Source organism: Galeopterus variegatus, unplaced genomic scaffold (assembly GCF_000696425.1).
Source record: "Galeopterus variegatus unplaced genomic scaffold, G_variegatus-3.0.2 Scaffold602, whole genome shotgun sequence".
Taxonomy (NCBI): domain Eukaryota; kingdom Metazoa; phylum Chordata; class Mammalia; order Dermoptera; family Cynocephalidae; genus Galeopterus; species Galeopterus variegatus.
In genome coordinates, this window is record NW_007726713.1 from 529,765 (window position 1) to 544,915 (window position 15,151).

Sequence of the window (15,151 nt, forward strand, 5' to 3'; positions counted from 1 at the left end):
AAACTCATTTTATGAAGCAAACATCACCCTGATAGCAAAACCAAGTAAAGATACAACTAAAAAAGAAAACTAAAGGCCAATATCCTTGATGAATATAGATGCAAAATTCCTCAATAAAATACTAGCAAACAGAATACAGCAACACATATGCAAAATTATACACCGTGATCAAGTGGGATTCATCCCATGATGCAAGTTGGTTCAACATATGCTAATCAATATATTGATACGCCATATCAATAAAATCAAACACAAGGACTATATGATCATCTCTATAGATGCTGGAAAAGCATAAAATAAAATTCAACATTCATTCGTGAAAAAGACCCTCTATAAGTTAGGTATAGATGGAGATTATCTCAACATATTTAAAACCATGTATGATAAACCGACTGCCAATATCATCCTGAATGGGGAAAAGCTGAAAGCTTTTCCTTTAAGAACAGGAACTAGACAAGGATGCCCACTCTCACCACTCCTATTCAACATAGTGTTGGAAGTACTAGCCAGAGCAATCAGAGAAAAGAAGGAAATAAAGGGCATCCAGATTGGAAAAGATGAAATCAAACTGTCCCTCTTTGCAGATGACATGATCCTATATATCAAACAGCCTAAAGCCTCTACAAAAAAACTCTTGGAGTTGATAAATAATTTTAGCAAAGTAGCAGGATACAAACTCAGCACACAAAAACCAGTAGCATTTCTATTCTGCAATAGTTAACATGCAGAAAGAGAAATCAAGAAAGCTTGCCCATTTACAATAGCCACCAAAAAAAACATAAGAAAAAAAACACATAGAAAGGCTGAGAAACTGTTCCACAATAAAAAAACAAAACAAAAAACTAAAGAGACAATAATTAAAGCAGCATACATCCCAGACTTAATTCTGAAACAGAAAAAATATATATACATATTTTTGCTGTAAAGAACATAGTAGGAAAACTGGTAACACTTCAGGTTTGTCAGTTAGATAATACTATTGTACCAGTGTTAATTTTCTGATTTTGATCATTGTATTAAGGTTAAGTGAGAGGATTTTATAAGTATACAATAATTATTAGTTATCAATATTATTACTGTCATATTTGAGAATTGAATATATGTTAGAGATAGCATTTCAAAATATGCAGGTTTGTCAGTTAGATAATACTATTGTACCAGTGTTAATTTTCTGATTTTGATCATTGTACTAAGGTTAAGTGAGAGGATTTTATAAGTATACAATAATTATTAGTTATCAATATTATTACTGTCATATTTGAGAATTGAATATATGTTAGAGATAGCATTTCAAAATATGATAATAGCCATTGGAGGAGGAGGGAGAATTTGAATTTCTACTTTGCTCCTCCCATCAAAATAAATTACTCCTAGATCAGAAATTAAACCATAATATATTAGAGATCTTGGAAAATAAATTTATGGTGGTGAAAATAAGAACAGTAGATGGAATGAATAGAAGAATGAAAAGAGTTGAAGAGCAAATTAGTGAGCAAGAAGATGAAACTGAGGTAAAGTGGAAATTCATGCCAAAATCACAGCTATTTTGAAAATAACAATGAGAGAACTGCATATCAAAGCCCATGAGGTACAACCATAACAGTACTCAGAGAAAATTTTCCAGCCTTCAATGCATGAAAAAAAATAAGAAACAATGAAAATAAAAGAAGTATAAATATAATGCAAGAAGCCAGCAAAAAGCACTTAAAGAAATTAGAAGAATTAAAAAATTATTTAATGAACTAGGGAAAAAATAGCAGACAGTTTAAAAAAATTACAAGCTCATTCTTTGATATAAACAATACCACAAAAAAAATTTTGTGAGCCTCATTAAATAAAAGCAATACCAGAAATAAGAGACAACTATAGACTTAAGAGATTTTTTAAAATTTTAAATGTAGACGAAAGTGGTGATTTTTGTAGGAAAATACAAATTTCTAAAATCAACAGAAGAGGTTTAAAATAAACAAACAAAATAGTCAGAAACATGCCCCTTAACAAGGCCCAAAAATTGTTGTGAAGTTAGTTCTTTTGGACCTTCTGGGAAAAGATCCTTTGTTTTTACAAATGGTTCTAAACAACAGAAAGTGTGAAAAGGTTTCCCATCTCATTTTAGGAGGGTAGTCTAACTCAGACCCTTAAACTTAACAAAAATAGCCCCCAAAAGCAAACTATAGGCTAATCTCACTGTGAAAACAGAAAATCTCTAAATAAAATATTGGCACCCCCCCATCCCCACAACATCTGCATCCAGCCCAGCAACAACCAACCCACTGCCAGAAGCCCTCTGGGCTCTCTAGCTCAGGTTGTGGGGGCCAAGGCCCTCAGCCATAGCCCCCCAATGTCCACAACCAGCCCGGTGACAACCAAGCCCCTGCCAGAAACCCCCCAGGCTCCCGAGCTGGGGTAGGGGGAACCCACAGGCCTCAGCCAGGCTCCCCTGCTCTGCAACCAGGCCAGCAAAGGAGCTGGCCAGGGGCTAGACCCATCCCCCATCTTCATCTCGGTTTCCCTACCCCCCTCCTACCTTCCCATCCCACTGTTCCACAACAACATCTTTGAATATAAAAAAATAATAATAAATAAATTTTTAAATAAATAAATTAAATATTGGTAAATTTAATCCAATAGTGTCTTAAAATAATATATGTAACCAAGCAAAGTTTATTTCAGGAATATGAAGGAAGTTAGTACCAGGAAATTTGTTTATTATATGCACTATGCTAATGGAATAAATGGGGTAAAATCTATGAATCTATGATCCTCTCAAAAAAATTCAATTAATTCCTAATTTTAATAATAAAATTAAACATTCAAAAACTCTTGACATGCTAGAAAAGAAACATCCTTAATTTAATAAAGGATACTTACCAGAAATAGAAAACATATTTGATGGCAAAATATTACAAGCATTCTCATTAATGCTTTCCCATTAAAAACAGGATCAAGACAAAGATGCTATCATCATTAGTAAACATTGTACTGTACTGCAAAAATTATGAAATGTCTACACAACAAAAGATACCATAAAGTCAAACTAGCAACTACACTTACAATATACATAAATCAACAGTTTCTATTGAAAAATACATATACATACAAAAATACATACATACATAAAGAGCTCCTAAAAACTAACAAAAAATAGATAACCTAATAACACCTTTTTGCTGGGACATTTAGCAGGAGCTGTCAACATTTAAAAAGTTTATAATCTTTGGCCCTGGTTCCATTTCCATGAATGAATGTAAAAGAAATTCACACAAATGCTTAGATATATGCACAATAATATTTATCACAGTGTTGTTTGTAATAGTGAAAAATTGGAAATCTAAATGTACTAAATGTTGAAGGGTTACAAAAATAATGGTATTCACACTATGAAATATCAGCCCTTAAAAACAGTGAAATATATGTACAAACTGATATACCAGGATCTGAGAAATATTAAATGGGAAAAAGTGACAATACAACAAATATAGTGATTTCACTTATGTGAATATACAATTTTTGTAAAAACAAAATGGTAGTAATGATAGTATAAGAATACAATGATATTATAATGACAAATCAAATGGGTAACTTCTAAGAAGAGAAGTAGGAATTGGCATCTCAGGGTAGAATTCATAGACAACAGCGAGAAAGGAACTATGGGACTTTCAGGATTTACTGAATATACTTTTAAATAATCTGTTAAGTCTTTTATATTAAGAATGCCTTCAGGTTTGCTTGGCTAGGTCAGTCAATAGAACATAAGACTCTTAATAATTTCATACAGCACCACATATAGCAGCACTTTTTATATGAGCCAAAAGGTGAAAGCAACCCAAATGTCCACTAGCTGAGGATAAACAAAATGTAGCCTATTCCTATAACAATATTATTTGACCCTAAAAAGGAATGATGTTCCGATACATGTTACAACATGGATGAACCTTGAAAACATTATGCTAAGTGAAAGAAACCAGTCACAAGAAAACACATTTTATATGATTCCATTTATTTGAAATGTCTAGAATGACCAAATCTATAGAGACAAAAAGTGAATTAGTGGTTGCTTAGGTCTAGAGGGCAGCGGGGAATGGGGAACTCAGGGGTAATAACTTAAGGAATACCAGGTTCTTTTTGAGGTAAAGAAAATGTGCTAAATTCGATTATGGTGATAGTTGCACAACTCTGTGAATATACTGAAAATCACTTAATTGCAAACTTTTTTTTTTTTTTCCTTTTTGTCTTTTTTACTGACCAGCAACGGGATCGCAACCCTCGGTGTTGCACCCGCACCACGCTCAGCCAGTGAGTGGGAACCGGTCTCCACATAGGATCCGAACTCTCGGCGGGAGCGCCACCGCGCTGTCAAGCGGCGCACTCTCCAGTGCGCCACCGGGCCGGCCCTAATTGCAAACTTTAAAGGAATGAATTATATGGTATGTGAATATCAATAAAACTGTTACAAATAATTATAATCCAAAAATTTTAAACTTAATCCCAAAGAGAAGGAAAAGAGAAGAGATAACACTACTAAGAATGCACAAAAGCTAGAACAGTGGAGTTTGAAGTCTTACCATGCAGGAAACATGCAAGAGTGGATGCAGAAAGAAAATATTAAAATTTCTACTTCTATCTGATTTTTATATAAAAAGAATAAAAAAGAAACTAAATTTTACTAAATTGTATAATGTGGTTGACTAATGCCTTTACACACAAAATCATGTGTCCTGTGAAGTTAAAGAGGTATCCTGAAGAAAAAACAGGAGTTCCACAAGGAAACAGGCTGACTTTGAGGCCCTTGTTCATTTTTTTCCTCTTTAGCATATTGTAACACGTGACCAATAGGTAGATTTACAGATTATACTATCTAGATTTAATATAACTCATCCCTTCTAAAATGATTAAGGGGCTTCAAAAGACTCCTGCAAACAAAATATTGCTTGAAGCTAATAACTGCATTGGACACACAGATGAAAAACAAGAAAATAGCGAGCTTATCTGAATACTATTAGAATATCTTCTGTGGCTAACACAGAACCATAAATATTAACAATAAATATTTGTTGCATGAATGGATACTGTAAAAATCATGAAAGGCAAGAAAGAACACTAAGTACACATTCTTGTACTTGTTACTACCACCCCACCACCCCCACAGGGTAACTATAGAAATGTCGATATTTGTGAATAAAATCATATAAAACGAAAGCACATTAGAAATTCATATGTGAACATGTTTTATGTAAAAGACTAAACTACAAAGTCTTGGATTATTTTCACGTAACAAATTTCTCATAAATCTTATTTGAAGCATGTATTAAATAATGTGTCCTAATTCATTCAAATACATAAGGGTAACAGTACATTCAGGGACCTCCAAAGAATATATCAAAACATTCAAAGACATTTAAAAGTAGTGCAAAACTGTCCTGGTCTCTGTAATAGAAAATTATGTTTCTTTCTGGTAACTAAAGACACAGTTTACTGGCTTAAGGATAAAAGAACTCTTAAGTTACAGTAAAGTATAATATTGACAGATGATGGTAATAAACCAGAAAGTAGGAAGAGCTTAAGGACTCGATGTTATAGGGAAAAAGGGGCGGGGGGAGATAAAGTTAAAAACAGCAAAGGGAGAGAAAAGCCAACCTCAAAAAAGCCCTTGGGCTAATGCAGCTGGTGAGATTTCATTCTTTGAGAATTCAGCTCTACAAATCAAAATGAAGTATTTGTACAAATTTGTAATTGAAAAGATTCTCCACTAGACATCACTAAACTATTAGTTATTCTCTAGCTAAGGACTGGCAGCAAATTAATTCCCTAAGAGACAGTTCAGAGATTCCCGAATTTTGTTTACAAGGGTACAGACACAAAGTAGTTTTTTTGTGCATTTGTTTTCAATGAATATTTAGAAAAGAGACTATTAAAAGCACCATTAGCTGGCAGCTAAAACAAAGAATTCAGAGTTGATTTGGGCATTTCTTCTGAAGCCTAGTAGAAAGAGCGCCTCACCTTTAGCAAGGAAGGGAAAAGAAGAATCTGTGAAGCAAAACATACAACCCTTCGTAGCAGCCAAGGTGGAATGTGTTTGTGACGTGGTTTTTCTCTGCAAGCCCAGCCATGCGGCCTTATAGAATCCCACTCACTGGTTCTTACAGAATCCCAATGGTTTTACCCGTGGGTAAAAGCAGTGCCCCGAGAAAGCCGCCAGAAGACTTGGACCCTATCTGCACTTAGCCAACCGGGGAGATCCCAAAGCGCGGCATCTCCTCTCCCCCACCTGGGATATTCTGCCACCTGGACTCGACGCGTGGCAGGGCCCTCCGTAGCCATATTTTGCTAGATCCTTCTTTCTCCTGCAGTTTCAAGTGGCGAAGCAAAACTCCCAAGACGATCACGATCACGAGGTATCTGCAGCAGGAGCCGCTTTCTTCCGGGAGACACCGGCTCTCACTCTGCGGAAATGCTGCAAGCTTCGCTGAGGTGGCTGCTTCCAGTCGGCCCCGCCTACGGCTCCTCCTCCCCGGGCTCTCAGGCTGGATGCCCTCCCAGCAGCCGTCAGGTACGGCCGCCGTCCTGCTTGAGTCCCAGGGAACTCAGGTCCTGTTGGAGCCCCTGCGGCTAGCACGTGCGAAGCTAGGAAGGTTTTCTTTGTGCGCCCGGTCGATAAATCTGAGCACAAAGTTAAAACCTGTCGCGCCGCACACAACTTTGTCATCTGATCTCAGGTTGCTTTTTACTTTTTTAAGTTGGGTTTTTTTCTTTAATGTCCAGCAGCCAGTCACCAAACAACACTAAAATGCTTAGCTATTGCTTGTGTGGATTATTTCCAAATCAAGCAGCATAAAATTGATGCAGCACTTGATTTACATATATTTGCATTTGTTTCCGAAATAGAGGCATTGGTGAATCTTCCTAGAACACAATTAATAGCGAAAATAAAGAAATATGTCTTTCAATCTGCAAGAATGCTTAGCATCCAGTCCTTCATTTTTCTATTACCTAGAGGAATCAACAATTCCCTGTCCAAAGAAGCACACCATCCCCACCATCACTCTACCATATTGCTGTTTTCTTTCCTTCATAGTTCTCTTAATAGTAAAAAGATTACTCCGCATATTTATTTTCTTACATATGTATTGTCTGTCAAACCACCTCCAACATCACTATCACTAGAAGGTAAGCAAATTGAGAGTAGGAGCTGTGTATCCCCAGCACCTAGAACACTGCCTGGCAGATTGGTCTTTGATAAACGGGCAAATTAAACTAAATAAATGACTGAAAGAAGTGACATGCCTAAGGTCACACCGCTCACTGGCAGCAAAACTCAAATTAAAATCGAGGTCTATTAAGTCTCAGTCTAGTGCACTTTGTACTTCAGAACGTTAAGATTAAACCCGAGTGAAGCCAGCTACACCTTTTCAAAGATGCCCTAATTAAGGAAGTTTGGGCCAACATGCTCAGCACACTAAGGGTAAATAGCATTACCCAGAGAGATTCAACAATTTGCCGCTCCAGAATTTCTATAAGTGCATGTCAGGAGAAGGAGGAAGGGGAAATGGAGGCCACCCCTTAGCACCCCTTGAGTTATTACTGTAAACAGAACCTCACGGAAACAAAGTTACTCTGGTATCAGGGCTGCTTTCTCACTATTCTCTCAGTCCCTCCCTATCATTTTCAAATGAAGCAAGTATATCTTCTTTTTTTTTTTGAACCCCAGTAAATCCCAGTATGATGCTGGTTTTGGTTTAATCTTGAGCAAGGGGAGGCATCATTATTACTTCTTCTTTTTTTTTTTTTTTGTCTTTTTCTGTGTCCGGCAACGGATCGCAACCCTCAGTGTCGCCCCCGTACCGGACACGGACCGGCAACGGGATCGCAACCCTTGGCATTGCCCCCGCGCCTCGCTCAGCCAGTGAGCGGGAACCGGTCTGTATGTGGGATCCGAACCCTCGGCGGGAGCGCCTCCACGCTTCCCAAGCGGCGCACTAGCACAGTGCGCCACCGGGCCGGCCCATTATTACTTCTTGTAAATAGCTTTGAATAGGGAGAAAACCTAAGTGAAAAAAATGTAAAATTTTTAGAAACATCAGTAGATATGGAAAAGAATAGAATCATTTTTTATTCAGATATATTTCTAATATATCCTTTTATATTAATTGGAAAATAAAATTGAAGCGCTGAAAATATTGTTTTTTAAAAAATGGCCCAGAATACTTCCTATTGAATTTGTATTTGATGAGCAAATAGTAGCTTTGCTAGATGAAACCCAAAGGCAAATCATTAGTTTCATTCTTGGATACATTTCTATTGTGTTCTCAATAAAACTGATGCATACTGAAGCACCTTATTGACCAACTAGTAAAACACCCTTTTTTGAAATGGTTGGCTGGAAGTAAAAGAGTGCCGTGGAGCAGGAATTAAAACCCAAGTCTCTGGACTCCTAGCCCAGAAGCCGTGCTAATTCTGAATGTGAACTTTGATGAGACCCCAATAAAGTGTGCTTAAAAACAAATTATTGAAACAATTGGTAATTCTTGCCCTAAAGTTAAACTGTGTACATTATAATTTTCATAAAGCATTGCTTTTAAAATAACCTGCTGTCAAACCCCAAATAGAGACCAAAAAACAAAACTAATTTGACTTTCATATACTACCTTCCTTATGCCAGGCATCTTGCTAAGTAAGCATTTTACATACGCCTATTATTGTCTCTTTAAATTTTTTCCGTGTCCGGCAACGGATCGCAACCCTCAGTGTTGCCCCCGGACCGGACCGGGGACCGGCAACGGGATCGCAAGCCTCGGTGTTGCTCCCGCGCCTCGCTCAGCCAGTGAGCGGGAACCGGTCTGTATATGGGATCCGAACCCTCGGACGGGAGCGCTGCCGCGCTTCCCAAGCGGCGCACTATCCAGTGCGCCGCCGGGCCGGCCCCAACAATCCTTATCGGTAGAAAAATGTTATTTGTCAATTTTACATAGGTATTCCTTTGGTTCTTACTAGACATATCTGATAGTGAAACTATTTATACATTTAAATTTTACAGTATTTCTATATTCACAAATCCCAAACCCCTCCGTTTCTTTTTTTTTTTTGCATGTAGGCATACTTACAATAAGGCTTAAAGCCTAAATTCTAAATTAACAGATGGTATATCATTATAGATTCTTCAACAGAAACCTAATTAATAAACTTGAAATGGTTTCACCTCAAAGGAAAGAGTAAAATCATGGGTGTTAGAATCATACAGACCTGGCTAACGCCGACAGATATTTAGGTCTCAACTTAGAAATCACTTCCTCCAGGAAGTTTTCCCTGTTCCCTCTGCCAACCTCTACCTTCAAAACTATGTAAGACCATAGAGAGATTTATCATTTATCTGAAATAATTTCTGTGGTTTATTATATTGTGCAAACTCTGGAAAATATTTCCTTTCTACTTCAGTGACCTATTTTGGGTATTTTCCCATTATGGTAAATACTATGTTATACTCATACTTCTTTAATGTCTTCTTTATAATGTTGCTACATTCTTTACTCTTCTGTATGTAGAATAGATACATCTATCTAGTATATAATTATTTAAAAGCAAAAGGCAAAAGATAAACTCATGAATCAGATAAATATATATTTATGCAAATATAGCATTTTTTATAAATCAATATGAGAGGAACAGAAATTGTGCAAAAATGCTTTAAAAGAATATAGATTGTTTTGCAGAGAGAAAAAGAAAACACAAAACAAAATCTCTAAGCACCCTCTGCTTGACCAGTTATAGTAATTATCACACCAGAACAATAATTACTTGTGTGTTTTCTTGTCCATCTAAATTAGTTTAGTAAATAAATGAATTGATTATAAAAATTGGTGCAAACTCTGCATCTAGTATACACTCCATCATGAAAATGAAATCTGATAAACAAAAATTTAGGTTAACTTGATTGTGAAATACAGTATACATTAGGCTGTCCAAATTGCAAATACATTGCCCCAGTTTAAAACCATATGTTGCTGGGGTTTTTTTCTCAACCCAGAAACTAAATTACAGTATCAATGTGTCACCCCCCTGCTTTGCCTCCACACCATACATTTTACTAAAAAGTGGGTTCATTTGACAAAACTTGGGAGGTTCAGACACCACTTTGGGTGTCAGTAAAAACAAGCGGGCATTAGAGATACCAAGGACGTTCAACAACAATATTGCTAAAACTGTGTAACTGCACTTTCAAAAACATAAACATTTTTACAAGATCAAAATCAAAGTAAGAAATGAAACTTCTAGCATGCTGGGGTTGGGGGGGTTTCCTCTATCTTAGATTTAGTGGCTGGGGACTGTGAATTAGATTAATAAGAGAAAAATCATACAAATTTTATTAATATTTTTAATTTTATGTGAACAGGGGCTTCAGAGAAAAGTGAAAAACCCAAAGCAGCAGTTGCACTCAGGGGCTTAATAAATAAAGGAAAATAAATTGTGGAGAGTGACTATGAGATATATGGGAGAACTAATAGAAGATAAGGGTTTAGTATGGTTTATTTATTAGATTCATCTCAGTACTGGCTCTCCTCAACCTGGTTCAAGAGAGGGAAGATATTTATGCTACCTTCACAAAGGGATATTTATAGCCTTTTAGGCAGATAAGGAGAGAGCAGAGAACTTTTCCTGCACCTGTTTATTCTCAATTGCCTTCAGCTCAAAATAATCCTTATGTCAAAGAGGCATATTTTGGGGTAGCATATTCTGGACCCCTTCAATGTTTAATCATCCTCTATTTGCATATCCTTCCTCTGGCAATTTTAGAGATGAAAGGTGTAACTGCAGTATAGAAGGCTTAGTATGAGTAGCCGATTGAGTTAAAGATGATACATTTATTGAGTACTTAGTAAGCACCATGCATTTACATACATCATTATATTTATTCTGAAGAGGCTGTAACAGAAAGGAACTAACCAGGCAAGGACATCAATCCATAAGGTGAAAATGTAAGGAGATCCTCAAACAGTATTTTTTTTTTTTTTTTTGCAGATGGCTGGTACAGGGATTCAACCCCGGACTTTGGTGTTAGCAAACAGTATTTATCAGAACTCCTCTCAGGAAGGAGTGGATATTGAATGCAGGCATTTTGATAAGCCACCAGGTTGTGTAGTAAGATGAAGGGATATGCTCCAACAACAATAGATAGTCACCAATTTGCCTTTGAGGAGGAAATTCCTTTTCTGCATGAGGTATAAATTTATGCTACAGCTGAACTCCATGAGATAATATTATGCTATTTAATTCCCACTTGACTTGTAGATCCATTCTCTACCCTCTTCTATGCTACTGAAGACTGATCTCTATGGACTGTACCTCAGCTGTGTTACCCTCTGGCTTCTGATTAGGGTTGGTCAATGGAAAGGACTAGCAGGACATAAGAGCAAGAGGACAGAGAGGCTGAGGTATTTATCACCCCCACTTCCCACCAAACCTTTGATATGGCTGTGGCAGTGGCTGTATTTTTCTAAAACCATGGATGCTGTTGGGAGGCTCCCACTTTTGCTGGGCTATGGTAAAACCATTTCTTCCCTTTTCCCCTTCAAGCCTTCAAGAGGTGATAATGACTTCCAGCCTGTTGCTAACCTCTGGGTGTTTTACCTTCCTTGTTGGTTCTTTTAACCTTGCCCCCATCTCCATAAATACAGTAGTCCCTTCATTAAACTCTTTTCAGTTAAACCCCCTAATTGTACCATAAATTTTCTGTCCAGACTTTGATACAAAAGGAGTCCTCTTTTCTGTTCTTTTAGCACGTGGTATTCAGCCTATCCAAATAAATGTAGTTAAAAAAAATTAAAAGATGATTGATCTAAAGGAATACCAAATCATAAGCCCATTTGGGTGACCATATGTCTCATTCCAGAGGAGTGAAGAGTCATAAATGCTACAGTTTACTTAAACACATCACATTTTTATTAAGAATTTTCTATAGGCAAAGCATATGCTCAGTTTCAGGGGATCTGGGAGTAAGAAAGAGAGCTGTGTACTCAAGGAACTTTCAGTTTAATAAGAAATAAATGTAAAATAATCATAATACAAGTTAACAAAACTATAAAAATTGTACTTTAAAAGGGTCAAATTATGTTGGGAATTAAATGGTCAATTGATTTTTGACAAAAGTACTGAGAAAACTCAATAAGGAAAAGATCCTTTTTGCAACAAATGATTCTAGAACAATTTGATATCCATATGCAAAATGATGAACCTAAATATTGACCTCATACTACAAACAAAAATTAAACTTGAAATGAATCATAGACCTAAATGTCTATATAAACTTCTAGAATAAAATATAAAAGAAAATCTCAGTGCCCTTGGGTGTATCGGAGGTTCCTTAAATATAACACAAAAAGCATACATAACTCTTACAATTCAATAGTAATAATACAAACAATCCAATTTAAAAATAGGCGAAAGATTCAAAGAGATATTTTACCAAAGAAAATACATAGATGACTGTATTAATCTGTTTCTGTTGCTTATAACAAAATACAAGGAACTGGGCACTTTAAAAGGAAAAAGAAAATTATTGCTTACAGTTTCAGAGGCTGAGAAGTCCATGGTACAGGGAACACATCTAGTGAGGGTCTTGGTGGTGGTGACAGTGATGGCAGGGTATCACACTGCAAAATGGCAGCACATCTAGTGAGGGTCTTGGTGGTGGTGACAGTGATGGCAGGGTATCACATTGCAAAATGGCAGAGCAGAGAGAGAGAGAGAGAGAGAGAGAGAGAGAGAGAGACTCTCCTCTTCTTTTAAAGCCCTCAGAACCACACCGCTGACCACCATTTTTAATCCATTCACTACTGAACGGTCCTACAATCCAATCATCTCTTCAAGGCTCCACCTTTAATTACCATAACAGGATTTTCCACCCTCTTAACAGTCACAGTGGGGGCTAAGTTTCTAGTATGTAAAACTTGGGGACACAACTGAAGCTTTAGTGAGTTTGGGTGGAACATAATTCAATCTACTACAATGACAAATAAGCACACAAAAATATGTTTGACATTAGTCATTAAGGAATTGCAAATTAAAACCACAATGAGATACCACTATCTTCTGCTAGAGGGGCTAAAATTAAAAAGACTGACCACACTAAATGTTGGCAAGGAACAACTAGAACTCTAACACATTGCTGGTGGAAATGCAAAATGGTAAAACCACTTAGACTTAGGAAAACTATTTGAGGATTTCTTAAAAAGTTAAACATATACCTACCATATGAGCCAACCAGTTTACTAGGTATTTACCTGTATTTATACTATTGCTACATAACAATATTACCAAAAACTTAGTGGTATGAAGAAATACACATTATCTCACAATTTCTGTGGCTCAGGAGACAAGGTGTGGCTTAGATGGGTCCTCTGCTTTAAGGTCTCACAAAGTCTTATCTGAGTCCAAATGGGGAAGGATTTACTTCTAAGAGCATGTGGCTGTTAGTATTCAGTTATTTGTGGATTGTCAGACTGAAGGCTATCTTTTTTTACTGGCTATGGGCCAGATGCCACCCTCACCTTGCTGCCACATGGTCCCCCAACATGGGCACCTGTCTTCCTCAAAGCCAAAAAAAGAGACAAGATGGACTTAAGAGTCTTGTGTAATGTAATTTTGTACACATAATCATGTATGTCACCTTTGCTTAACTTATTTGTTAGAAACAAGTCGCAGATCCTACCCACACTCAAGGGGCAAAAAATTATGCCAAGACATGGATGATGGGGTGGCCACCTTAGAGTATGTCTACCACATTACTCAAGAAAGATAAAATAGGGCTGGCCCGGTGGCGCACCAGAGAGTGTGCCGCTTGGGAGCACGGCAGCACTCCCATCGAGGGTTCAGATCCCATGTGGAGACCAGTTCCCGCTCACTGGCTGAGTGCGGTGCGGGCACAACACCGAGGGTTGCAATCCCGTTGCCGGTCCCCAGTATGGGCGCGACACTGAGGGTTGCGATCCCGTTACCGGTCAGTAAAAAAAAGGACAAAAAGGAAAAATAAATAAATTAATTAATTAATTAAAAAAGAAAGATAAAATATATGTCTGTTCAAAAACTTGTGCACAGGGTTAAGAATACAGCCTTCTTGCACAAAGGTCATAGGGTTCAGATCCCTGTACCAGCCAGCCACCCACCCCCTCCGCCCAAAAAAGAAAGAAAACTGGAGTGCTAAGGTAAAAAACTTGTACACAAATGCTCTTAGAAGCTTTATTTATATTAGTCACAAATGGAAAAAACTCAAATATTCATCAACAGGTAAATGGATAAGATAAAGTATAGTATATCCATACAATGGAACATTCAATAATAAAAAGAAAAAACCAATTGATGCATGCAACAACATGGATGAATCTCAAAATAATTATACTGAGTAAAATAAGCCAGGCAAAAGAGAGTACATTCTGTATGATTCCATTTATATAAAATTCCTGAAAATGTAAACTAATCTGTAGTAACAAAAAAGTAGATCAGTGGTTGTCTGGGAAAAGTGAAGTGGGGAGGAGATGGATTATCAAGGAATCTATGAGGAAACTTCTGCAGTAATAAAAAGTTCATTATCTTGGTGTTGTGATGGTTTCACAGGTGTATACATATGTCAAAATTCATCAAATTGTATGCTTTATATACAGTTTAATGTACCTCAATAAAGCTTCCAAATTATATCTTAAAAATGCTGGATTTTAAAAATATTTTTAAAAAACATAGATCCACTTTCAACATGGGAACCATGTCGCATCAATACACCTTGTTAAAATAAAAATTTTCAATTATTTACCATTGAATAAAACTGATGTCAAGAAAAACAAAAGAGAGCATCTTAACTGCACAAAGTATTCAGAATAAGCTATGTGAATGAGGTAACATTTAAATATATTTTTAAGGACTAAAAAAGATTTTGATGTGTAGATATAGATATAAAGACATTCCCTGCACAGAAAGATTAAATCATTAATGTGATTATTTATTCAACAAGCACTAATTAACACCTGTGTACCAAAGTAGTGTGCCAAACACTGTGAAAATCTTTTCAACCGGTCTTAGCAAACTTCCAGACTGGGCTTAATTATGCTCAACATTTAGCCGCCGTTTTCCTAGTGTTTCTAGTTACCGACTTACTTGCATAATTCTT

General features: G+C 36.8%; 1 protein-coding gene across 4 annotated transcripts in view; it reads right to left on the reverse strand.

Moving 5' to 3' along the window:
* GALK2 (galactokinase 2) overlaps nucleotides 1-15,151 on the reverse strand; it is a 151,548-nt gene that overhangs the window by 134,021 nt on the left and 2,376 nt on the right. For 2 of the 4 annotated variants that reach the window (XM_008570434.1, XM_008570435.1), the window contains exon 1: nucleotides 6,001-6,079. The exons of 1 other annotated variant lie outside the window; for it this stretch is intronic. Coding sequence is in view for 1 of the 3 variants with exons in the window: in XM_008570433.1 (XP_008568655.1) it covers nucleotides 6,269-6,321 (53 nt within the window). In the remaining 2 variants the exon portion in view is untranslated. Of the gene's footprint in view, nucleotides 1-6,000; nucleotides 6,080-6,268; nucleotides 6,403-15,151 lie in introns of those variants that run through there. One more of the 4 variants, XM_008570433.1, reaches the window with a different exon arrangement.